Here is a 27814-nt window from a genome sequence, read left to right as displayed (position 1 = left end):
GTACACTGTATGAGCATTTCATAGATAGTACAATCATGTACTGAAGTAACTACAGTGTATGCAGAAACCGTCCGCAGCTGCGCCCAGGCGAGGGGAAACAGTGTGAGCCATGCACAACATGCAAGCTGAGAAAAGGGTTTCGAGAGAAGCAGATGTTCCACTGGGTGTGTGTCTTGACATGAGACTGGGAGCTGTGAATCAATCGGCATTAAATTTATTGACGAGGTTTTTCATCAGTGGAAGCGATGTGCAACAGAGAATATTTATTTTCGTCCTTTCTTGAATATCCACAACAGTAGGAAACAATAATTTTGTATTTGGTACAAATGTCTGCCACTTGTACAGTTTATTCATACTGGTTCAGTTGCTGAAAAATACGTTAAAAATATATGGAGAGTTCATCATTGGGAGTTCAATTCATATGTAAATAAGGTGGCTGCTCCGAACTTCCTTCTTCACTTTTACCACCCAAGTCGCAACATCACAGTTCATATCCAATCTCTCTCTTGTGTAAGAATAGTTCATATTTACATGATTGTAATACAGATTAAAGACAGTTCTTTCTGTTGCGCCATCCCTGGTACTGTTGCCACGTGATGTTCATGCATTTCAGAATGCAATTGAACAACTCTCCTGCAGATTGATTTGATTATCACAAACTTCACTTGAGCGCATGCCACTAGCATTACCCTGAGGGAGACACAGACAGACGGACAGACATACAGGCAGAGAGAGACAAAAAACAGACAGAGAGAGGGAGGGGGGGGGGCAGGCAGGGAGGGAAACAGAGAGAGTAAACAGACGGGCAAGCAGAGAGAGACAGACAGACAGACAGACAGACAGACAGAGAGACACACAGACAGAGACAGACAGACAGACAGACAGAGAGAGAGAGAGACACACACACACACACACACACACACACACACACACACACACACACACACACACACACACACACACAGAGAGAGAGAGAGAGAGAGAGAGAGAGAGAGAGAGAGAGAGAGAGAGAGAGAGAGAGAGAGAGAGAGAGAGAGAGAGAGAGAGAGAGAGAGAGAGAGAGAGAGAGAGAGAGAGTCACAGACAGACAGAGAGAGATGGTCACAGTCAGTCAGACAGCCACACATACAGACAGGGACAGTCAGACAGAGGCAAAGCGGATATGTCAGAGCCAGTAAGGTAACCACACATACACAGTGATGACAATAGTGCTCCCTGGAGCAGTGATCTGCTTAGACTGGTATCACTGCACTCTTACTCTGCACAGATACGTGCATACAGTGTGTGTGTTATGCCTAACCCTTCGATCGGAGTAGATTTCTTACCACGTACAAGGAAGGCCAGCCTGTGAATGTGTATAATGTGTGTCTGGTCGTGAACACCACACCACTTGATGTGAGTTCTGACCGCCGCCGTCCCCCATGGAAACCCACACACAGAGTCAATTGCACACACTTGGGCTGTTACATGTGACCTCACCGTAGGCGCACGTCCAAACTCTCTTGCATGGCAGGAAACTGCAAAATGTACTTCGCAGTATGAGTAACATCGGGCGCAATCGAGGAACAGCCGATGGTGGGTTTTCAACCTGGGACGACACAGCTGGATTGACCCAGCATTGTCTTGTGTCTGGGAACAATAACATTAATAGGCTCTGTCCTAAAAACAAGGTTGTGTGTGCACTCTTTGAGAGCACTAAGCGAAGTGTATGTTGCCAATGAAGTACCCATGCCCGCTACTGGTTTCGCCTCGTGCGTACCATAATACAATGGCAATATACAGCTTATCAAAGCCGGTGCTCCCCTCTTGGATGCACATGTTTCTTTTCTCCTATGTATCGGCGCACAGGAGTAACGATGATTCCGAGACCTTTGGTCGGAGGAGTTACATTTGCCCCGCCCCCACTTCCATCCAATAATATGCCACCGCCCCCGCTGTGCAGCATCTGATGGTACTGTGGTATTCAGTAAAAAAAAAATCGCTCCACAAAGACTGCACTGTGCACTGTAGTTTCCTGTGGTAGCTAGCTGTGCACTGATCAGTCATGAGCGCTCATGTTCTATGTTCATGTTCTAGTACACAAGGACGTCTTACCGGTTCTGCAGGATTCGCTACCGCCACACCAGTGCCTGGCACTTGCGAGTTAGTCGTAAGCTCACTCATCTGTTTGTTGAAGCACAAGTCAGGAAAGCACACCACACACCTCCTTGGCTTAGAGCCAGTGCACTTAGGAAGCAGCGCTAGGCTTTGAAACCATTCCCTTTCTACCCCTCCCTCTCCACATCAGATTAAATGAAGCCTCCGGCCTCTATTGTAAACGACACTATTTTCCGAACGCTGTGCCTAATACTAGATTCACTCATTCACTCCAACTGTAGGGCTGACTAGCTTGGCCACAAGCATCGAGAGCTCGGCAGTTTGTCATGCATTGTAATTTGTTGTGTTGTGAGTCTCCAGACATGGGTAATAGCAAGAGTACATAGCCCCCATGAGTGTTCAACTCCAACTATGGGGTCTGCGACGGCAGAACTTTACATCACGTGACGAACTTGCACACATCATTTGCACCTTGTGCATGATAGATACGGGGTTGTACGCAATCCTGCTCCGGGTTCAACTCTCTTGTGGTCACCTTGCACAATTTGCCCTCGTGGCCTAATAAGCCATGTCACGTGATGTGGGGTTCTGCCGTCGCAGCACAGGATAGAGGTTGTGCAGGCAGTTGCACACCCTTGGGGCTATGTACTCTTGGTAATAGCAAGAGTACATATTAAACCAAGAGCTTGCAACCCTATGATGCCCTAGGCCATGGCGGATGTGTTTGTGGCATCAGTCTTTCGAGGCCATTTGACTCGCTGATCCCAAACATGCGTAGCCAGAGCTCAAAGTATAACGGACTTGCACTTTGCTGCTACGTCAGTCAAGCAGAAGAGCGGACGGTATCACGTCTATGCACTCTGAACCTGATGAACTGACACTGTATCTACTAGACTGGTACAGAAAAGCATACGCCCTTGATCACACTTCTAACCCAAAATGATGCGTGAATAATTCTGCAGTGGATGGCCCATCACGGCTCAAGAAAGGAGTTGCAAGCTCTTGATAAATTGTACTTTTGGTAACAGGTACATTGTGCAGTGTGATACATTGTGCAGTGTGATACATTGTGTAGTGTGATACATTGTGCAGTGTGATACATTGTGCAGTGTGATACATTGTGCAGTGTGATACATTGTGCAGTGTGATACATTGTGTAGTGTGATACATTGTGCAGTGTGATACATTGTGCAGTGTGATACATTGTGTAGTGTGATACATTGTGTAGTGTGATACATTGTGCAGTGTGGTACATTGTGCAGTGTGATACATTGTGCAGTGTGATACATGTACTTGTAGTAGCAATCATGACGCCTGATACTAACTTCACTGTCGTTGCGGTAGAAGCCTTTCACGGTATTGTGTTGGCGCTTCCATGCTGCTCTGCACGTACGAACGCATACACACATACATGTCCATACATAACACACACATACACAGACATACATACATACATACATACATACATACATACACACATACATACATACATACACATACACACACACATACATACATACACACATATACACAGACACACACACACACACGAACACATGTACATGGAGCACACGCAGAAGCAAGAGCCAGTGCAAACAGATGCAGCAATCAACGGAGCCATACGTCCGAGGTTTACTAATACTAGTTATTGCCTTTATAGAAATCATTGGAGCCCTTCCACACACCTGCATCCTCTTCACTCCAAATTATGACAGACGACAGGGAGCATTCTTTCGAGTCTTCCACACGAAGCATTCATGCGATGAGGTTTGTTTTTTTAATTGCTGAAAGTTTGGACAGTACGTACATGTATGAGTTAACTTAGCAGGTTCAGTAGAGCATCGACTATCCAGACATTGACTATCCAGACATTGACTATCCAGACATTGACTATCCAGACATTGACTATCAAAACGATCGATTATCCTGCATAGTTGGGATCCTTCTGGGTGGTGTCTGTGCCGAAGGGCTCTAAAGATCTATGCTCTAACCGTTACATGTGCTGTACTACAAATAGCATCCAAGTGCAATTAGGATACTAGTAGTTGACCGTGACTTTGCTGCTGTGAACCGGTCTAAAAATGCTTTGTTATTCACTGGTCTTCATGGTGATCAGTTCGGCGAGTGACTCTGAGCTCAGCTGAAGAGACCTAACAAGGTTGGAACAGCTTGTAGCTATCCAGAGATTGGGTAGGATAGTAGTGGTAATGTAGTTGGCAAAAGCAGACACGACTGTTGTTGCAAGTAATTTGCTGATCCGTACGCCCGCTGCTATCCGTGCTATGCTGGTTGCACTCACCTCTTGCGCTTCATCCTGTACGCCAGTGCGAACGCACAGGCAATGAGTAGGCTGGCGCCGACTACCACTCCCACACCAATGGCCACGGAGTCTGTGCACACAGCAAAAGGCATACCGTATACCGTTGTGTCAGTAGGGTAGCTGTGCGCCATGGTATGAGTAGATCTACATGCCACACAGCTTCAAAATCGTTCAGTGCCCCACAGAGACTCGTAAAATGCCAGCAGCCATAGCCAGGAAGATGGCAAGCTGATAGTTAGCTGCCATGGTTGAGGAAGAAGACAAGACAGCAGCTATAGCCAGAAAGAGGTCATTGGTGGGGTAATGCATATTTGTGAGATGAAGCCGTGGTAATACAATGACAATGTTCTGAAACCACACTGGAATATAGGGTGCGTGTAATCGCCGCCAACTTACCCTTGGATTTGGCCTGCTCGAACGGATGCTTGGTAAAGCCTGTTGCCCCACATGTTACAGGAGCAATACACACACACACACACACAGACAGATCACACACACACACACACACACACACACACACACACACACACACACACACACACGCATACACACACACACACGTGCACACACACACACACACACACACACACACATACGTCACACACACACTAAACGATCGCGCGCAAGTACGCACACATACTTGTATAATAATGTGAGCGCACACAAACATGTACATGCATACGCATGTACACACACACACACACGCACGCACACACACACACACACACACACACGGGCATGCATGCAGGCACACAGATAAATAAGAAATGCTAAAGCGGCCCTCTAATGTGGGGTGATTTATTTTTTGGGACGGGCGGGTGGTCAAGTGCTGTCTGCTTCATCAGAGTAGAAAAGTATCACTGCACAAAAGACTGAAACAAATGATATTCCATTCCGCCTAATTGGCAGTCTCGTGACGTGCCAGATGTCGTCTAAATAAATAAATAAAAGCACACGCATGACATTTCGTATGTTTTTAGGATGGTCCTTATTTATTCTTTTTTGCCTATTCTGTAGTTGAATGCATGTGTGCTCCTCATTGGCTCCGCTCGTTCCTCTTTTCTTTTGTTCATTTGGCTTATGCGAAGGCTAGCCAAGCTTGCTTGGTGATGTCAACGCGAACAAGCATAATAATAATAATAAGTAGTGGTTGCGACTTCGGCGATGATTAGTAAGAAAGGGTTTGCTCCCCTGTTGTGCCCAGCGCGGGCTTGCGACTAGTTGGTTTGGAGGTGACAGCGTTGCGAATGACCGAGGGTCCTCGACGTCTGTTCTCACCGTCCAGGAGCGACACTGACTCACGCTGCTATCTGGTGTTCACGAGGTGTTTGTCGCGCTGGAAACGGAGCGTCTCTGTAAGTTTGTATCCCTGGTGATGTTTGTGCCTGGAGAGCACTATATAAGTGGTGCTCTTCAGGCACAATCTTCCTCAGCCTACGCAAGCTCAACTGATGAGGGGTGAATTCCCCGAAACACTGTGTATTGAGCAGGGAGTGGTGCTTTCTTGCAGGTTTGCCGAGTCGAAGGTTCGATGGACTTCTCGTGTGCTCTGGATGGCAGTCGTGAGTCAGTCAAGTGTCAAGTAAAGTCGGCGGAATAGAGCGAGCTCCAGTAATAACACGCATATATTTGTTAGGCAGGGGGGGGGGGGGGGCACGAGGAAAATTTATAGATGCATCAACAAGAAGTCGCTCAAGAACCCCCCCCCCCCCCAGAGTTTTATGGCCTGTCCCCAAAGAATGTTGAAACTTGGTACAGTACTACATTGCACACAGAGTGCATGCTGCTACAATACGTTGCCATGGTAATCGGTAGCAGTAGAGATATCATTGTGATGGTGACAGCAGACTATCCTAGCACATGTTAACCTGTGATGGATCACTTCAGCATACATACTACGAGTACATTGAAACCTGTCTAAGCCGACGACCGTTCAAGGAACCTTCCAAATGTGGCCACCGTGTACAGCTGGTCACCTGATCCAGCCAGGGTCATTTGACTGGCATAACATCCAGTGGTCCTGGTTGAAGCGGTCCTCCACTACAAAAAAATCACGGTTCGCGTCAGACTCAGTTAGACCGAGTTTTCCGCATCCGCAGGAATGCCACCACCCTCTAGGATCAAGGTGCAGACGCAGCTCCAAGCGATGGGAGGTGTCGCAGCATGGCTGCAAAACCCCTTCCGCTTCCAAGCAGGACTTGAACCTGGTGGATCAACCCTGTAGAGTCTCAATCATGACGTTAGACCACCCACCATGCCTGCCTGCATCGCCGGTTCTTGGACAGGTGGTCGCTCTATCAGAGTGGTCACCTTGATAGGTGCACTGTACATACATGTATGTAGTTACTCACTGCAGCGGAGTTTAATACGTACAATATTGTTACTCGCTGCAGCGGAGTATAAAACGTATGGAGTTACTCACTGCAGCTGAGTTCGTCGGTGGCATTGCGACACTCTGCTACACCATTGCATAGCAAGGTGACATTGATGCATTTCTTGCCAACGATAGGGCATAACGTCTGATGATGTGGACATTCAGACGAGTAGTCTAGGTAGTATCAACACCACGCAAGCACGCACAAACACACGCACACACACACACACGTAAATGCATGCACACACCCAAGGGTGCCCTTCCCCCACACACCGTGACACAGAGCACAAGCCGCAATGGGTCAGGCAAGAAAGTAGCAGTCGTGAATCAAACAGCCAGACTTGACGCGTAATAGAAAATCATCATCGGTAAATCTGGTTGTAAATAACACCTCTACAAATCACTGACTGCCTGTACAAAACACATGCTCTAGCAGGCTACACGTGGGCTGCACCCTTCTAGGACAAGTGCTGGATATTACGCTGCACAACTGTGGTGTTTTCAGTACACACACATGTGCATGGCATTGCATCACAAGGAAATCCAGAGGTCTAAACAGGACGCTCCCTCCCCACCCATGCCACCTGGATGTGTCCACTAGGAAAAGGAAGAAAAGAAACCCCGGAGACATGATTGGTAGGGGCCGTCGGCGATATTCAAAATAATTTTCCAAGAATCCGCCAAGGGGGGGGGGGGGGGGTAAAAATGCACATGGTGCATTATAACGTTATTCGTTGGAAAATGTTTATTGCTGTGCGGGTATTAAAAAAAATCATCTTCTAAAAATAACGATTTTTCGGTGCCTAACTCCCAGAGAGTTGTAAACGTTGTGTGCATGGCAGAGTGAAACTTGGCTTTCATCACGTTAGACACACAAGCCGTTCAACATCTTTGCTATACACATGTACTCATCTCTACTGCACTGGGTCAAGTTTAGTCATGGAACAGAGGACATAGTTTGGGAGGGTCGTTTTATTCAAGTGGTCACCACCCAGCATCAGCCACCATCCGTTTATTTTTATTTTTTATTTTTTCGGAATTTGAGGACGACCCATGTAGGTGTACTAATCAAGTTGACTTCTTGAGATGTTGTTTACTAATCCAGTGTACATGTACTAGCATACTACAGTCGACTCCTGATATAACGAACACCATTGTGCAGGAGAAATAGTTCTTTATAGCTGAAGTTCGTTATAACAGAAATGCACTGACACTACACAAGCCGCAAATCATGAGTGGGATTGACTGATATGTGGCCCATGACAGTGTATGGGTGCTGTACTGCACTTGCTGTACATGTACATGCAGCCCCACAGGATTTGGTTCGTTATAAACGAAAACTGTTCGCTATAAAGGGTCAATTTTGTATGGGTTCAAGCAGGGACATGGGCAATGGTTCGCTCTATCGCGAAATTTGCTGTATGCGAGTTCGTTATACGTGGAGTCGACTGTACTTACTGCATCCGGTCTCATCAGAATGGTCATTGCAATCAGCCACTCCATCACACACTAACACTGGACTAATACAGGTACCATTGGAGCATTGCCGCTGCTCGGGGTGTGAGCAAGCAGAGCCAGCGGCACTTGTGATATGGACGGCTGCCGGGCTTGGTGCAAGCTGTGTTGTGACTGCTACCCCGGCCGTATTCCGGTCAACTGTTGTAGCTGCTACCCCGGCCGTATTCCGGTCAACTGTTGTGGATGCCACCCTGGCCGTATTCCGGTCAACTGTTGTGGATGCCACCCCGGCCGTATTCCGGTCAACTGTTGTGGATGCCACCCCGGCCGTATTCCGGTCAACTGTTGTGGATGTCACTCCGGCCGTATTCCGGTCAACTGTTGTGGATGCTGCAGAGGAGATCGTGCTTGCTGCCGGCGGTGTTGTTGATGCCGCCGTCGCTGGGGTGGTTATAAGCATTGGTCTTGTCGTTGGTGCCGCCGGAGTTGAAGGCATTGATGGCGTCGGGGCTGTTGTCACCATCGGTGTTGCTGTTGGGGTTGTTGCTGGTGTCGTTGTGGGTGCTGCGGTCGTTGTGGGTGCTGCGGTCGTTGTGGGTGCTGCGGTCGTTGTGGGTGCTGCGGTCGTTGTGGGTGCTGCGGTCGTTGTGGGTGCTGCGGTCGTTGTGGGTGCTGCGGTCGTTGTGGGTGCTGCGGTCGTTGTGGGTGCTGCGGTCGTTGTGGGTGCTGCGGTCGTTGTGGGTGCTGCGGTCGTTGTGGGTGCTGCGGTCGTTGTGGGTGCTGCGGTCGTTGTGGGTGCTGCGGTCGTTGTGGGTGCTGCGGTCGTTGTGGGTGCTGCGGTCGTTGTGGGTGCTGCGGTCGTTGTGGGTGCTGCGGTCGTTGTGGGTGCTGAGGATGTTGTTAGCGGTGGGGTTGTTGGCATTGGTGTTGTTGTGGGTGCTGGGGTTGTGGTTGATGCTGGGGTTGTGGTTTTTGGTGCTGGGGTTGTGGTTGTTGGTGCTGGTGTCGTTGTGGGTGCTGAGGATGTTGTTAGCGGTGGGGTTGTTGTTGGCATTGGTGTTGTTGTTGATGCTGGGGTTGTGGTTGATGCTGGGGTTGTGGTGGATGCTGGGGTTGTGGTTGTTGGTGCTGGGGTTGTTGTTGGTGCTGGGGTTGTTGTTGGCATTGGTGTTGTTGTTGATGCTGGGGTTGTGGTTGTTGGTGCTGGGGTTGTTGTGGGTGCTGGGGTTGTTGTGGGTGCTGGGGTTGTTGTGGGTGCTGGGGTTGTTGTGGGTGCTGGGGTTGTTGTGGGTGCTGGGGTTGTTGTTGGTGCTGGGGTTGTTGTCGGTGCGGAGGTTGTTGTGGGTGCTGGGGCTGTTGGTGTTGTTGTTGGTGCAACAGTATTTGCTGGATTCACTACACAAGAAACAGCAACAGCATCAGCAGTAGCAGAAGCAGCGGAGACAGTGGTAATGGCATTATCATAGAGTTCATGACTGTTGTGTAACGACACACTAACACTAACACTAACACTAACACTAACAGTAACACTAACGTATCCGCGACTACTCCGTACACAGCGCTCACAAGGCACAGCGGAATCTAACAATGTAGTTAACGCGATTATTACAAGGACTGGTACAGAACTTGGAAGCGAGGTGAGTTGGAGTAGAATAAACACAACGACCGAGCTTAATCTTGGGAGAGCTAATATCGGCAGGAAAAAAACTGGAACTCGCAATAGGTGGAATCCTGATCATTCGAATCCTAGTATGGCATACCGCTTTATAAAACTTTCTTCCGGGACTGGTTTCCGTCAATGTGATTTCCACATAATAGTACTCAATCTAATAATGAAATTGAAGACACCACTGCAGCTGTACTTATGGTTGATAAATATGGCGGTAAAGACACACCTGGCAATATGGCGGTAAACACACGCCTGCCCACACACGCTCTCTAGGCTGCAAAGTTGTGTCTTTACCGCCATATTATCAACAATCTAATAATACCTAATAATACCTGATAATTCAATTCGAACCTCAAACCGGACAAGTCACCTAAGTAGAAGTCTTGCAAAATCCACAGTTACATAGAAGAGTTTGAATTATCAGGATTCCACCTGTAATGGATGACAGGTCTCGGAAACATGGCGTAAAGCGTATGTTGACCCATACAGTCAGACCCATGAAACAGATTGGACTTTCAATCTCCAACACAGGATATCTTCCAAGACACATGCATTTGTCCGAATACAGAGTACGTCAAAGTGAACACACCCTAGGCAGGGGCGTACGCAGGATCCGGAATGAGGGGGGAGGGGGGGGGGGGGGGGGGGTGCTCCAACATTTCCCCAAAGAACCGAATAATGCATTATTTCTGTGCGTTTGATACATGGATGGTTGATACATGGATGGTTGATACTTGGATGGTTGATACATGGATGGTTGATACATGGATGGTTGATACATGGATGGTTGATATATGGATGGTTGATATGTAGATGTTTACTTTTAGTGCGCCAGTTAACCGTGATTCAAGCATTTACCATGATTTACCAAGTCCAGGGAAAATGTAGGAACTTTTCTGTAGGATGGAGCAACCATGAGGCCTTGAAGCACCCAATCCCGAATATACCCCTCCATTCGGAGGACAAAAATGTACTTCCTCGGTAAGCTACATGTAGGTCCAAGAGTACACTACTCTTGCTAGATCATAATTATCACGAAACCATTTTCAATTTGACTAATGTACTTTGAAGTACTAGAACAACTTACAACACTTCACACATTGAATGGGGCGAGAAGGCAAAAGTACCATAACAACTTCTGGCAGGAGTCACAGAAAAAGCTCCCAGGAGTTTTTATACACTTGCTTCTGGTATGGAGAAATAGAATCAGGTAATAGAGGAAGCAAGTGCAATGGATGGTGGTAGCTTCACAAACAGGATACTAGCAGAGGGCTGCCACATTTCTGTTGGTAGAAATCAGAAGCACTGCAGTGTCTGAGGTGTTCAATGTCAGGATGGCAAGGGGGGCAGCTACCCCTTTAGAAGCCATAGCATTTTTAGGATTTCAAGGGCCCGAAACCACAGATTAGTACACTTTCGTGAGCAATCGTTTTCAGTCGGTTTGTCGGAACAACTGATCGGAGTGTTCCCGGAAAATCGGAATAGAATAAGTCGAGGCCCCTGACAATATGGATAACCCTCTCACGGTCCTGCCACATGAAAGTACATGTAACACGTTGAGCTATGATCAACTAGTGACAACATGCAGTGAGTGGAAAGCAAAACATCCGTTTGAAAAATCTGATAACTGTGCCACGAAAAATCGCGTTCAAAAGTCTGATTTATGAACATCCCCATTCCACAATGAAGCTTACTAAATATCAAATTCAATCACATCTCAATGTATAGCCTCACACAAGACCTTTCCAATGGGCCGTCATTTGCGTGAATCGGAAAATCGGTTGCAAAGTTATGGTACTTTTAGCGGCATGGGTACATCAAGTTGGCCTACATGTACATGTACATGTACATGTATGTCAAAAAATTTAGGGGAAATTAGGGGGTGCTTCAGCACCCAAAGCACCCCCCCCCCCCCCCCCCTGGGTACGCCACTGCTAGTAGGCAGCCTGCGGTTTTCAGTATAATGCAATGAGACAAAACTTACAGGCAGTCAAGCGACTTGCTTGCCATGAAAAATAACAACCACTTTGACTGTTCCAGACTTTTCTTTTTGTCGGAAAACGCCATGGAGCACTGCGATATTAGTAAAGTTACCCATGATGCATTGGACAGCAACTGCACGTTTTTTGGCTTGCGATCGTCTCCAAGGCAAGCCTAAATCAGGGGAATGGTTGTCGTGCTGTCTCAAAGTATTTTACTACATGCAGGTCACTGGTGTGCACCCACAATCCATGGCTGGTAAGTGATCCGCATGCCTTCCCTTTCCACAAGGCTATTATTCTTACATGAGGCAAAGACGGAATTCACAGCAGGGCGAGTTGTTGGCATTCCTGGCTATGCTCTACCCTCCCGGGCTGTGTCGGCATTCCTGGCTATGCTTCTACCCTCCCCCCACCCCCACCCCGGGCTGTGTTGGGACTTACGGTGGCAGACCTCCTTCTTTTCATCATCGCCGCCATCGCAGTCCTCACGGCCATCGCACACAGCGGAGAGGGGGTAGCAGCGAGTTGAAGTTTTGCATTTGTAGTTGTGAACGAACGGTTCACAAACAAGCGTGTTGCGAACTACAAGGCAAAAGAAAAGCAAACCACGTGTAAGCAAACATATCGCTATATTCTAAAGTATTCACCTCCTTTGTTTGCTCAAATGGACAAACGATGTTTGCCCGCAGTACAGATCGGACACTAGACGTCTGCCCACAGACAAAAGCTGAAGCACGGAGCTTGAGAAATGAGACTTGAAATTGATCTGTCTTAGAATCGTGTTCAACACTGGGCAACTTGAGCGCAGCTAGGCCTGGGGGGGGGGGGGGGGAGGGGGGGAGGGGGGGGGGGGGCGAGGGGGGGGGGGGCGAGGGAGCGGTGGTGGTGGTTGCCTGTTGCAGTATGCTGACGGTAGTCATTTACATGTACCATCCCCACATGAACTCACACTGAAGAAATTCATTTTAACCCCTCCATCCATATGGTGTTAAAATTCAACACAGAAAAGTAGCAACAGCGCCTGGAGAAGTGCTCACTGGGTGCACAGCATTTCACACATTAAACCACTTGTTGCAAGTCGGCGTTTCAACTAATCTCGAATGGATTCTTTTCTTCTATGTGAAATGTGCATAGCCGCTGACTGTTAAAAAAGAAAAGAAATGCAAGCATGGCAGATTTTTTGGACTTTCACAGACTTCAATGCAGCCACGTACACTTCACTCATAGTATACGAAAGTATCTCTGGATCACCTTCCCTCCCTCCCGCACACACTCCTTCCTCCCTCCCTCCCTCCCTCCTTCCCATATTCAACATGGTAACTCATGGCCTATGTACGTACGGCATATGCTCTGATCCTGTCCATTTGGGCAGTGTTGTGGTCCTCTGTCACACCACAGACTTGCGGCAAGGCAAATGTCACTGCCGTTACCCCCGCACTTGAACTGACCGCTGGAGCAGTTGACAGCACCTCCTACAAATGGATACATGCACAGAAACAGCACAATTCATGCAAAACCCAGTCTTAGACCCCCCCCCCCCCACACACATACACATACACACGGTGTTGCACTAACTAAGGCCACTTGGGAACAGGGCTTCCAGATGAGACCACCTGTATGCCAGCAAAATCAAACTCAGCACAATTTACCCGCCACAGCACACGCCAATGGGGTACTGCCTGCACAGATGCTGCAAATCACAATAAAAAGAGTCTAGTGCATCGCACCGCCATGCCACTGGATATCCAAGCAACAGTGCATTTCACACACACACACAATGCTCAATGAGTATGTAACTTACATGCCCCTGCATGCGTTATGACCCTTGAAGTCAGGGTGGTCTTGTGACCGCGACTACGCATCAACGTTACATACGTTGAATGCACCACAGGAACAGTCCAATCAAGCATTGCACAGCCAGGTCAGTGCTGAACTGTGCACCGGAACACATGATGCTACAATGTACTTGTCTGTATTCACCAAGGCAATTTTCACCCAGGGCTGTAGACGGTCTAGAAACAGGGAGCCCTGGGGAAACTGGCTTTTTGCTACGTATCACTCCACTCAGATGCCTCTTATGCGGACACCTCACCTGGGTCTACCGCTAAGTACCGAGCGCCCGGTGGGTAAGCCGTTTTAGTGGAAATATTAGTATCACTGCTCTTTTGCTAGTTTGTGTGGAAAGTGTGACACCACACGCCAGACCTCTGGCCCTGCCCCAGGAAAACGTATGTAATTCACAGGTGCCGCTGACATTTCTAAGTTATGGCCAGTGCCCACTGCCCCAGACCGCCTGGGGATAAGACTAGAAGAGAGATATGAGTGTCTAGTACAGTACAGGTAGACCTACACCATTCTGTGATGGAGTGATCTTAGTGTGACTGACCGGCTTCAAGTACTTTTTATATCACCATCACGCATCAGTGAGGGATACAACGGTCAAGGACGGTCGTGCAGCACTACCACCAGTGCTGGTAGCATACAAATGAATATTTCATTCACACGTCATCTTGCCCCAGCTACTACCGTCAACTCCACGTATAACGAACTAGCATTATAGCGAATTTAGTCACGGATATAGCGAACCAGTTTCATGTCCCTGTTTTTTTTTGTTTTTTGTTTTTTGAACCCACACACCATTGACCCTTTTAAGTAGCGAGCAGTTTTCGTTTGTAACGAACCATTATTGTGTAGGGCCGCATGTAAACTAAGTGTAAGACTTAGTGCAATCATGCTGTCATGGTCCTCTTGCCAGTCATGACATGTTGCTTGTATGGTGTGAGTGCATTTCGGTTTTTTAGAATTAGTTCTTTATAGCCGAAGTTCTTTGAAAAGAACTTACCATTGTATTTTTGGCAACTGCAGTTGGGTGCAGACTCCGATGGCGATGACAATGCACGATGAGCTCAACTAACTTACTTCAAGCGTCGCAGGCCGGCCGGAAAGAAGGCCCTGAAAGGCTGAAGGGACGATCATGCATGTTGCGCGCGCGCATGGACCGGAGACACGATCGGAAGTCTTCCATTCGGCTCCAGATCCGCCCGCTCGACTAATAGTGGAGGACGAATCCCCGCAGGTTGGGACCGCAGCAACTAACAAATAATAATTACTTGGATGTGATCAACTCGGAAACTCCACAGGCGATCACAGTGCTGTGCTCACAAGTCTGTTGACTGTCAGCCGAGACGAAGTTACTTACTTTATAGGGCCACTGCTGCTATTTGACGCGAATCCCGTGAGCGCTCGCTAGCTCAGGAAGCAGCACCCACCAGTTCTTGTCAGCTCTTCCAGATTGGAGAAAAATTTATTTGCTTCTTCGCGGTGCAGAGACCTTCCTACGGCTTGTAGTCTCCATGGTCTATGGAGACGGCTTTTTAGGTTGCATGCTTTCTTGTGCCGGAAACCCCACTGTTTGACGTTGATCGGCCTGCTACTGTGCTAGACTGGAAGCTGTACAAGTCGTCCACCGGACAAAACTAAAGTTAGTTACTTGCGAGCTGTCGATAACAGTGACAATTAATGGAGATCAATCAGTGAAGGACCCATAGGTCATACATACTACTCATAGTATACCCGATGATAGTGCCAAGCCCACAGCTGAGGCTGATGTCAAGACAGTAAACTGCGGCATGTCTCACATTGGCATACAATATCATCGGCATCGTGTCAGACACACCACCACAGTGAGAGCACATAACTACAGAACTCGTAACTGAAAGTGGTCGTTATACTTATAGTTATACTACACTCTACACACGTGTAGATAGCATTCGGTTCTACATCGACAGGTACGTACAGCATTCAGTTCTACAACAGATTCGTATAGCATTCAGCTGTACATCGATAGACAGGACGGATAGTTTTATATTAGTGTATTTTAATAAGCATTCTGCCACTCAGTTCTACATCATTATTCTGACGCTGCCGGGAAGTACCTGACATGTACAGTGTAGATCTACAGTCATGATGATTGTACATCAATCACTAATCAGTCACTTTTTTGCAAGACTGGCAATGCCAGTGCCGCAGTGGAGTGACAATGCCTGATGCAGTGATGGTGCTTACCCGGTGTGATGGAGGTGCAATTGGCTTCATCGCTGCTATCTCGACAATCTGGTTGACCGTCGCACTTATAGGACGCTGGCACACACTGCTGTCCATCACTGCAAGCAAAGAACCTGCTGAAACAGCTACCCAGCGAGCCTGCACACACTCAGAATCACATCGACAACTGGCACTCAGCACGGGGGTCCGGAGAAAGACGAATAGGGACTCCACCAATCCTGCACATTCCAAGTGAATTCGAGCTGAGTAGAGTATTGGCCTAACTGCTAAGACGCATCGCCGCTGTGCGGCCATAGCACGTGGAAGAAGATACAGTACAATCCTGCAAGTGTATTCATTTGTGTAGTTACGATACTCAATAAGGAACTGTACTGTACTAGTCTGTAGCTGGAGTAGGCGATGTGGCCGTCTCCCCCCCCCCCCCCCCCCCACACACACACACTAGCCCTGGGTTTGCCAGTTTACGAAGACCTTTTAAGGTCACTCCTGACTTTTCAAGGAGTTTCGTTTTTCTGAAAAGGTGGCCTTTTTGGCCTCTTCAGAAAAACGAAGCTCCTCGAAACCCCTCGAAACTCATCCGATGGGAAGGTGGATTAGTTTCGAAGAGTTTGGAATACATGTAGCTACGTCACGTAGTACGTGGAGATGGTGAATCTGATCGGACGTCATCATCGCCATGACAATTCCACTGAAAAAACTCTAATTCTAAAATGATAGAAACCGTTCTAATGGGACACTTCAACTAATCTCTTTATAAAATTTGTTTGAACAGTTGATGAAGACAATTCGAACGCGCCCTAACTTCCTAAGTAACTAGTCATGATGCCCGAGCCGTGAGTGAATGGAACTGGAAGAACGCGTGGCCTGGCCTGCTGCATGCTCCAAGAAAACCAGGTATTTTATCAGCCTGGCAGGGGGCGTCACTCTTTGACTTTTCGAGGAGTTTCGTTTTTCTGAAGAGGTGGCTTATTAGTCTCTTCAGAAAACGAAAGTCTCCTCCAAACTCCATAACCTCATCCGATGGGAGAGGTACATGTACATGTAGTTCCGAAGAATTTGGAATATTTCCGCGGAAATGTCATTTTCTACGCATTTCTCGCGGAAGTCGGATCGGATGTCATTATCGCCATGACAATTCCACTGAAAAAACTCTAAAATGATAGAAACCGTTCGGGACACTTCAACTAATCTCTTCTAAGTTTTTTTCTCCAAAAGGTGGTGAGGACAATTCGAACGTGCCCTATAGCCTAAGTAGTCTACTACCCGTCCGGCATGACACCATGACGCACTAGGACCCTACAGCCAGGTAGCCTGGCCCTAGCCTAGGCCTACACTGCTACAGTAGCTGATGCCACGACAGTGAGCAATCTGTAGTACTGTATATGGCACTCTCGGCACAATGCAAAAAGACACCACATTCCCAGTTCACTGAGAAAGAATGTGCGGCTGATTAGCGATTACTGCAAAGTAGGTAAATCACTGTGTGGGTATCCCCCCCCCCCCCCCTTTCCACGCGGGAATCGGACCAGTGCGGACCGAGATGCGCTTGTCTCTCGATCCAGGGTCATCTGGGCTTTTGAGGAAATTTCCTCGCTTCACCACACAGCGTCCCATACGAACACTCAATCTCCCGACCAGCTGAAACAGTGAAAGTACAAAGTGCGATGACCTTATTGTTTTCAGAGCAGTACACTTGGGACACGCACAAAGTGACAGGGGTCGGTCCACTCAATTCAGAATGTGACTCAACTACGGTCAGACTCTTCAAAAGTAATTGACCCCTTCGGGCCTAACTGGCATGCGTACACAAGACTTCTATTCTCTTTAGAAATGAGCGCACGCACATTGAAGCAAACAAAGCACGGACGATTTCTATTCGGATTTGATAACGATATCGACACTGGGCAGAAGGACGTTTCAAAAGGTTCGCCTAGCTCTCACCTTTCACCAAGCAACCAGAAATAATCACTCCAATCAGCGCTAGACTGCATCTCAGTCGTTGTCTCTTTTCCGATCGCATGCTGGAGTGAAGGGAAAGGTATGATTTGCGGTTGTGCTTTCACGACAAGGCAAACGCGACTGTCTTCAAAGCTTCAAACGATCTAACTCATAGTCCAAGTAACTGACTACACCATGTACCAGCAATGCACAGACAAGGGAAATCCGACTGCTAACTACACACGTCAGGCCTTCTGCTTTGTTTTGTGTTTTGTACCCGCGGCATGCAGGGCGTGGTGGTGCATGCATGGCGCTCGCATGCTATGTCTCGCTGCTATTCCAATCGTCACCTATCACACTGCACTGCAGTGTCGGACTGCTCTGAACTGAAGTAAAGATGAAAGTCTTCAGGTCTGAAGCGAGAAGCTACGTGCAGCTCTGGCGAGACAGATCCAGGTCATCCCAGCCGGGTTCGAAGGGACCGTTTTGGGAAGCGGCACCTTATGAGATGGATGCTCTGCCACTAGCACTGGGCTGAGCTCATTTCGAATCGGTAAGCATCCTGGCTTGGTGTATGGTTGGCAGCATCCGCACTGACTCGGTGGCCCAGTGCCAGCATATGGATAGCACAGGACCCCGTTCCCTTACTCATAAAGAGTCATACACGGCCGCCGCTTAAACTTTCAGAGCCTTCAGTATCAGCCGAGGACTTACACTACATGTGGGCTACAGCCTCTGACGATGTCAGAGCTAATGAAAAAAAGGCCTGGCGAGTTCGTCTATGACTGAGAATAGACTACAAACTGTGGTGGCAGGCAAGCTTGCAACTATAACTTTACTAAGTATAAGCAGTATGTGCTTTGTTGCAGTGACACCAGTTCCCTCCCTAGTCCCTACGGGCGGGCACCAAGCTACATGATTGTGCACGCCTAGCCAGTGTGCCAGGATGTGAGGTGACCACCGTCGAGGAGAGAAGCCAGAGAGGCCAGAGGATGGGATAGGAAAGCCATTCTCTTGTCACAACATAATATCCGGAAGCACGGCAATTCTCCGGCAAGCGCACACGCACGTTCGTGGACAGCCGCAAGCACGGGCATGTCTCGTGGCCATTATGCCAATGGCACTAATTTTTTCCAAGCATTTTACTTTTTAACTAGGTATACTGCACACACAGAGCTGTTCACAGAATGAGGGATCCCTATGTAACTGTTAGACAGAATGATGTACAAGGGCACCCTGTAAGAAGACCTTAGGGTCTGTTGGGAATGCCCAAGTAAAATAATAAAATACAATACAAAACAATTATTAACAACACAAGTAACTTTCCGATGTTACTCCCTTTACCCAGTTTCACACCAAAAGCGATCACCACTGACACCAGACAACAACAGCAACACACACACTTACACTACATGTGATAGCCACACGTTGTTTTTGCTTTGCAGACCAGGGCATTTTACCATGGTTACGTCTTAAAAGCCAGTAGCTAGCCTAAGTCATAGACCACCATACCGGTAAGTAGAATGTAGGCTATCGACTAACGTTAGTCGAGGAAACACGGCAGTACCTGGATAAGACATCAGGGCGTTGTGGTGATTGCAGCCAGACATAGACTGGACCGTGTGTTTCTATCTTGATCACAAACGTCACAAAGCGAAACGCGTTGACTTTCTGCTGCCAGCAGGAAGCCCATAGCGTTTTAAGGGTGAAAACCGGCCAGGGGTAATCGGCCTATTTTCTTCTCCAACTACAAGAACTTCAAGTCATGCAGTTGTTTGGCTTCGTCTGGCACACAACCAATGAAAGCCGGAGTCTGCCGCTGAATCACAATGATCATGGAACTGATGCAGTGATGGATGCATGTAATGGCGATGTCCTGCTCGGCACGAGCGACACTCAGCTAGATCAGCTCAATGCAGCCCGGGTACATGTACTGCCTCAGCTAGATCAGCTCAATGCAGCCCGGTACATGTACTGCCTCAGCTAGATCAGCTCAATGCAGCCCGGGTACATGTACTGCCTCAGCTCAATGCAGCCCGGGTACATGTACTGCCTCAGCTAGATCAGCTCAATGCAGCCCGGGTACATGTACTGCCTCAGCTAGATCAGCTCAATGCAGCCCGGGTACATGTACTGCCTCAGCTCAATGCAGCCCAGGTACATGTACTGCCTCAGCTAGATCAGCTCAATGCAGCCCGGGTACATGTACTGCCTCAGCTAGATCAGCTCAATGCAGCCCGGGTACATGTACCATGTGTACTGCCTCAGCTAGATCAGCTCAATGCAGCCCGGTACATGTACTGCCTCAGCTCAATGCAGCCCAGGACAGGTACATGTACTGCCTCAGCTAGATCAGCTCAATGCAGCCCGGGTACATGTGTCATGTACTGCCTCAGCTAGATCAGCTCAATGCAGCCCGGGTACATGTACTGCCTCAGCTCAATGCAGCCCGGGTACATGTACTGCCTCAGCTAGATCAGCTCAATGCAGCCCGGGTACATGTACTGCCTCAGCTAGATCAGCTCCATGCAGCCCGGGTACATGTACTGCCTCAGCTCAATGCAGCCCGGGTACATGTACTGCCTCAGCTAGATCAGCTCAATGCAGCCCGGGTACATGTACGGCCTCAGCTAGATCAGCTCAATGCAGCCCGGGTACATGTACTGCCTCAGCTAGATCAGCTCAATGCAGCCCGGGTACATGTACTGCCTCAGCTAGATCAGCTCAATGCAGCCCGGGTACATGTACTGCCTCAGCTAGATCAGCTCAATGCAGCAGGGTACATGTACTGTCTCAGCTAGATCAGCTCAATGCAGCCCGGGTACATGTACTGCCTCAGCTAGATCAGCTCAATGCAGCCCGGGTACATGTACTGCCTCAGCTAGATCAGCTCAATGCAGCCCGGGTACATGTACTGCCTCAGCTAGATCAGCTCAATGCAGCCCGGGTACATGTACTGCCTCAGCTGCTTGTCTCTAGGCTACATGTATACAGTAAACACCGATATTTCGGCAATACATGTACATGTACATCGATAGTGGACGTGACAATACATGTACATCGATAGTGGACGTGGCAATACATGTACATCGATAGTGGACGTGGCAATACATGTACATGTTTTTTTTTGTTTTTTTTTTGAACAGATGAAAAACCTCTTGTACGGGCAAGAACAAAGTAATACAGCTAGCGTGTGTTGAAGAAGAAAATGAGCGGAAACGTACTATGCTGTGAAACACGCATGCGGCATGATCAGGGCAAATGACAGCTGAAAAGAAAAGGAAAGCAAACAAACACACACATACACGCACACACACACACACACACACACACACACACACACACACACACACACACACACACACACACACACACACACACACACACACACACACACACACACACACACACACACACACACACACACACACACACAACAACAACAACAAGTGCCATACGCATGAATGTTAACGGCCAACGCCAAGGCCGACACCATCGCAAATTGCCAGCCCACCGAGACGACGACGTGAACCGCGGAGACGAAGGTCGACAGCCCGGAAAACAGCAAACTGATGGTGGATCCGCACCCAGGACATGACGTTGCTGTAGGACTTGTCCCACCTGGAGGCAAGGCGCATAGCAAGTCGCCGTTGATACGCACGGTACTCTGTGTGCAGTGCACCATCAGTTGAGCAGACCAGCGGGGTGAAGGATGCTCGCAGCTCCTCTGCGGCCGCCTTGTACTTTCTCTTCTTGGAAGAGGCAGCACTGTTGGATACGGCGTTCCAAGAGAGGTTCGAGCGGACATAGCTGGGTGCGTCGGCATCCACGATGCGGTTGTCAAAGTACGCCACCCTGTCTCCTTCCCAAACTCCCCGGACCAGCCAATCCGCCTGCAGTGTGGGGCGGTTGTTGCCATCCTGCACAGGTACCATCACCGGCTCGACAGCCACACCTCCCCATGCAACGTCTGCCAGCCGGGCATCGAAGTCGCGGACATCGTTGTGCCCGCGCTTGATGAGCCCACCCTTCATGCAATCCAGACCATGCTGTAGAGAGAAAGCAGCTCCACAGCCATCGCAATGCGACGGGAGAGCGTTCGGCTCCTGGCCATAGCGAATGGCCAACTGATCGCGGAACTGGACCGCCGACATGTCATAACCTTCCTGCTTGAGAGGAAGCACGGTCAACCAGCCTACATGTACATGTACATCGATAGTGGACGTGGCAGTACATGTACATCGATAGTGGACGTGGCAATACATGTACATGTACATCGATAGTGGACGTGCAAACTGATTAGAAATAGAACACTTTGTGCACACGGACCAGTAACTCTCCGACCATGAGTCATGACCTTGGGGGCATGTACATGTATAATAATAATAATAATAATAATGTGTCAGGTCGCCGAATGTCTCAGTACTCCTTGTCAGTTTTGTGCCATTTTGTCGCACTCGCTGACTGTATAAGATCTGGTTACGTTGGTGGACAGTTAGTCATAACTCGTAACCCATCAAGAGCTTAACCATCGCCCACATCAACATCTGTAGCCTAAGAAATAAAACTCATGAAATCCATTGCATAATGTACAAGTACAGAATTGATGTGCTAGCAATCAGTGAAACATGCTTGGACTCTACTGTGATGAATTGCGATCTTGCTATACCAGCCTACACTCTCTATCGCCGGGACCGAGCTGATCGCAGAAAGGGTGGCGGCGTTGCCATGTATGTGCAGGAACAACTGAGATCCAGGCAACTTCAAGTAAACGACAGGCTAGAGACCATATTCGTTGGGTTGCACACCCATAGCCGAACGAATCCATTTCTATCCATCGGCTGCGTATACCGCGCTCCCGACAGCCATGTGGATTTCTGGGAGCACCTCGATAATAGCGTGCAGATGGCCTCCGCAACATGTCTGGACATCCTCCTCCTCGGTGATTACAATGTCAACATGCTCTCTGCCCCACCTCACCCAAACGCCCGCTATGTACAAGGCCTCTGCGCTGACCACAGCTTACAAAACGTCATACTACAGCCCACCAGAGTTCCTAGTCAGTCATGCCTAGACCTTGCACTCATACCGACAACAATGACAACGGCTGCTCCGTCTCCCTCTCCCATGTCTCTTCATAGTACATTTGTTCACAGCGTCGATGGCCTGTCCGATCACTATCTTATTGGCCTCTCTGTCCGTGTTAGTAGAGCCAACCTTGAACAGCCACACGAGCAATTCTCTCGAAGACGCCAACCTAGCCTGGCTCACCTTGACCGTAGTGTAACGTCTGCAGCTCTTAAACACATCCTTGACCCCTCAGATGTATTCGGCGGTTATACTCTAAATGCAGCGGCAAGCCACTGGCAACAAAGTGTCATGACAGTACTAGATGATCTTGCACCATTCGTTACCCGGAAGCGCGCAGCTTACTCCAAACTCCGCCCCCAGCCCTGGGTCACCCCAGAGCTGAAACAGATGTTTCATCGACGAAGCTCAGCCCACCGCGCCTTAAATTAATAAAGCACCCCATGGATGACCACCTCCGACAGCAGTATCGTGCAATACGTCGTCAAGGAACTTTACTAAACCGCAAACTGAAAAGTGTGTACAACAAAGATAAGTTCAGTGCCGCTACAGGAAATCCTAGACTCCAATGGGCAGTGCTGAATCAACTAACTGGAAGGAGAAAATCCCACCCCACACCAAAAGCCTCCCTCTCATCTTTGTCAGATACCCTAGGCAATATCGTCCATGATGAACACCGCGCTGCTCTTATGACCCCAGACACTCCGGCGGACGACAGTTTAGACAACTGCCTTCTCGAGTTCCAACCCATTACAACAGCAGCAGTAACGAAGATTCTCGAACGATTGAATACCATGAAAGCATCTGGATCAGACGGCATACCAGCTTACATCTTGAAACACCATGCCGCCGAGCTGGCCAATTCCTTAACTTCCATCTTCAACCGGTCATTGTCTAGCGGAAAGGTACCGTCAGTCTACAAACTAGCGTCTGTGTGTCCAGTGTTTAAGAAAGGCGACCCCTACGACAGTTCCAACTATCGCCCAGTCTCGCTACTGCCCATTATCTCCAAAGTCTTGGAATCACTAGTGCTCCAGCAGCTTCACGACCATCTGGACATCACACCCGGAGCAATTCCAAATGAACAGTTTGCATACAGGCGGAACCACAGTACTGAGGACCTTTTAAGTAACACTTGCCATCAAAACTGGCAGAGAAGCATGGATACCGGAGACTATGGCCGTACTGCTGCTCGATATGAGCTAAGCCTTTGACCGTGTCCACCACCAAACGCTAATAAGTAATAGATGACCTTCACAATCTGAAGATCCGTGGAAGTGCTCTTGAGTGGTTCAAGTCGTATCTGTCTCACCGACAGCAGCGCGTAGAAGTGAACGGAACCACAAGTGACTGTAGAACCTGCACTAGGGGCGTTCCCCAGAGTTCCGTCCTAGGCCCTACCCTCTTCAGCATCTACACTCGACTTTTTTTTTTATTTTATTTTTTTATTGGGAACACAGCCCTACAAAGAGACATGTGGAGACAAACACAAGACAAGACACAGGGGATGTAGGGACGACGTGCCGATGTACAGGGAGCAACTCGACCGACCAGGGGTCTCGGCGTTAGCGTTGCAACCTGGCATCGAAAAAAAGGGGGGGGGGTTGCATGGTCAGGTAGCAAAAATAATAATTTGGTGCGAGAAAGGGGCGCTAGTATTGCACCAAATAATATAAATTAATACGTGTAATGACTAAACCAGAAGGGAAAATGAAGAAAGAGGACAATAATCATAACAAGCAAGTAGTAGTAGAGAGGTAAATACTAAATGGGTCTCAAATCTCAATATCATCGTCACAGGTACTGTGTGGACCACAGCCATCTCTTTCGGATTAGATCCTTACATACGTTGACCTTGAAGGTTTGGAGGCGTCTTGAATGAGGCTCGTGAAGCAGGAGGTCCGCAGGCAGGTTGTTCCAGGGTGTGATGGCGAAGAAGGGGAAGGATCGCAGGAGGTAGTCAGGGGCTGTGCGAGGGGGTGTCCACTTCAGCTGAAAGGCATGGTGCGTCTGACGTGTTTGCCGTGTGCACATGCTAGCTACGGCAGGGGGCTTGGTTGGTGGCAGCATGGCCTTTACCTGGGGAGGCCCTGGAATGTAGTGCAGCTTGAACAAGTATGACAGGGCTGCCACCATCCGACGAAGCTGAAGACTTTGGAGGATGGTTCCAGGTCCCAGGAAATGCAGGGCACGTTGCTGAACCTTGTCCAGCTGGGCCATGTTAGTTGCGGCTGCGCTCGACCAGGCCAGTGGGGCATATTCAAGTAGGGGTCGCACGAATCCCTTGTAGACCGTCACTCGACCATGGTCGTCCAGGATGGGTGCTGCCTTTCGTAGGAAACCCAGCCTTTGGGAGGCGCGCAGTGCAACACTGCGAGTGTGCGCTCTGTAGGAGAGAGTGGGGTCGAGCATGACTCCCAGCAGCTTCAGGGTATCTGTCTCCTGGAGTGCTTCACCTCCAAAGGTGACTGGTGGAGTGCAGGGGGGAACGTGCTTGCGATGTAGAGTCATGCGCTGTGTCTTGGCTGGCTCAAAACAGATACGCCACTTGCGGCCCCACTCCTCAAGACTGTTGAGGGACCCTTGGAGGGAGGCGGTGGACTGTTGGAGATCGTCAGTTGGCTGTACTAAGCTGTAGAGTGTGGTGTCGTCTGCAAAGCTGCTCAGCTGCGTTCCTGGAGTTAAACATTGTTCAATGTCACAGGTGTATAGAAGGAAGAGGCTGGGTCCTAGGATGCTGCCTTGGGGGACACCAGCCTGGATGGGTTGAGCATCTGACGTCTGGCCTCCAACCACAACGCGGATGTTTCGGTTGGTGAGGTAGTCCTGTAGCCATACAAGCAGGCGTCCGTCGACGCCGGCCTGCTTTGCTTTGTACAGCACTCCTGTGTGCGATACCCGGTCAAACGCACCGGCAATATCCACGGCGAGGACCTGGACACAACCGCCAGTACTTATGGTGTGGACCCATTCATGTTGGAGAGCCGTTAAGATATCTGCGGTTCCTCTACCACGTCGGAATCCAAACTGGCTGTTTGGCAACACCTCATGCTTCTCTAGGTAGTTAACCAGTTGCGTGTTTACAATGCCCTCCATGACTTTCGACATGATCGTTAGCAGTGATATTGGTCGGTAGTTAGATGCCAAAGATCTGGAGGACCGTTTGTGAACTGGGACTACATGGGCGAGTTTCCATGCCCCGGGTTGCACACCGGCTAAGAAGCAGAGGGCGAAGAGCTTTGCCAGTGGGTCTGCAAGTTCAGATGAGCACATCTTGAGCACACGAGCAGAGATGCCATCCGGTCCAGTTGCTTTTGATACAGCCAAGTTCGCCAAGTGCCGTTTGACCGTTGCTGCGCGGAAGTGAATGTGCTTTAGCGTGGCATAGGCAGGTCGTTGCAGGTCAGGCAGGTCAGCAGCACAGAGGTCGTTATTGCCAAGGCTACACTTGTTCGCAAAATGCGCTGCAAAGCACTCGGCTTTCTCACGAGAAGAGTGGAACTCTTGTCCTGCAGGGTTGGTCAGCAGGGGGATGTCAGAGCAACGTCCCTTGCCTGCTGCGCTCTTGATGGTTGACCACCACTCTTTGTCCCGGAGGGAACCTGCAGTAAGCTTGTTGCGAATTCTACGTTGATGTGCTAATCGCGCTGCATGACACGCTTCCACTTCGTGGTTAACAGTTGTGATGTACTGGACCTTGTGGTTATCGTTGCGGGGATTGCGTCGCCACAGCTTCCATGCCCGCTCCTTGGCATGATTGGCATTAGAGCAGTCCGGTGTCCACCATACAGGGTTGGATTGGTGCACCACAAGCTCTTTGGATGGTATGAACTGTTTCATTCCATGCATGATGACATCAGTTACGCGCTGACAGGACTGCTCCGCACACCCATGGATCTTGGCGGGCCAGTCTATGTTGCGGAGGTAGGCTCTCAGGCGGTGGCAGTCAGCAAGGGCGTATTTCCAAACCTGTCGAACAGCAGGATCTTCGCGTCGTGGATGCTGTTGGAGAAACTCGGCAATGATAACGGCATGATCAGATCGTCCAAGTGGTGCATAGGCTGTGGTGCATACGGGGTGTGAGAAATCGGAGATGATAAGATCGAGAGTATTGTTGCCGCGGGTTGGCTGGGTGACATGCTGGACAAGATGATGTGCTGCGCAGACTTCCTCCAGGCATTCACCGGCTCGGGTAGTCTTGCTACTCTGTAGCCAGGCTGAATTATGCACGTTGAAGTCCCCTGCAATTATCACATTGCTGCCAAGACGGCGGACATCATCCAAAGTGTTGTCTAGGTAGTCCATCAGGCTGGTGTCTGTCTCTGCACAAGAGCCAGGCCGGTAGAGCGCACCCAGAACAATCTTTGTTCCGGAGTGCATTGTCAGGGAAATCCATAAGAGCTCGTGATCACGGCAATCTATATCGTCGTGGTGGGTAATGGATAGTTCACTCCTAGCCCACACTGCCACACCGCCACCATGGGCATCTCGATCCTTCCTTATAGGGGGTGAGTATCCTGGTATGGTCAACTCATGGGAGGAATTATCTGAGCAGAGCTTCGTTTCTGTTACTATTGCCACGTCTACATTATACTGCAGGATTGCATGCTGCAGGGCACCTATCTTGTTGCTCAGGCTGAATGCATTAGTCACTAGCAGTCGCAGAGGTCTGGAATCCATCATTGGGCATGGGAGGACTGGGCATCCTGCTGGGGTGGCTGCGCATCATGCTGGTCATGTTGTGGCGCAGATCCGTTTGATCTCTTCAGGTCTCCAGCCTCTGGTGGGGAAAGGTGGGAGTTTCTCCGTTTTTGGCCACTGTG

General features: G+C 49.2%; 1 protein-coding gene across 1 annotated transcript; it reads right to left on the bottom strand.

Annotated features, from left to right (window-relative positions):
- Positions 1–507: 507 nt before the first annotated feature.
- Positions 508–18108, bottom strand: LOC135829243 (mucin-2-like). The gene is made up of 11 exons (XM_065341650.1): positions 17907–18108; positions 15966–16103; positions 13241–13372; positions 12342–12482; positions 8250–9644; positions 6840–6965; positions 4814–4852; positions 4397–4487; positions 3423–3480; positions 2095–2163; positions 508–690 (listed from the first exon to the last, which is right to left on the bottom strand). Exons 1-11 carry the CDS (start codon positions 17983–17985, stop codon positions 610–612), a joined length of 2349 nt encoding a protein of 782 aa, XP_065197722.1. The 5' UTR covers positions 17986–18108; the 3' UTR covers positions 508–609.
- Positions 18109–27814: the final 9706 nt, after the last annotated feature.

This window comes from Sycon ciliatum, chromosome 1, assembly GCF_964019385.1.
Source record: "Sycon ciliatum chromosome 1, ocSycCili1.1, whole genome shotgun sequence".
NCBI lineage: Eukaryota > Metazoa > Porifera > Calcarea > Leucosolenida > Sycettidae > Sycon > Sycon ciliatum.
The sequence above is the reverse complement of the archived record's forward strand: the minus strand, read 5'-3'. Positions and strand labels throughout refer to the sequence as shown.

Excerpts from the sequence above, each read along its gene's own strand:
- LOC135829243 (XM_065341650.1), bottom strand. The coding sequence starts at position 17,985 with ATGCGATCGGAAAAGAGACAACGACTGAGATGCAGTCTAGCGCTGATT. Across the intron at positions 6,966-8,249 it reads TTCTGATGAGACCGGATGCA|ACTACTCGTCTGAATGTCCA; the intron begins GTAAGTACAGTC and ends GATACTACCTAG. Across the intron at positions 3,481-4,396 it reads TACAGGATGAAGCGCAAGAG|AGCAGCATGGAAGCGCCAAC; the intron begins GTGAGTGCAACC and ends TCGTACGTGCAG.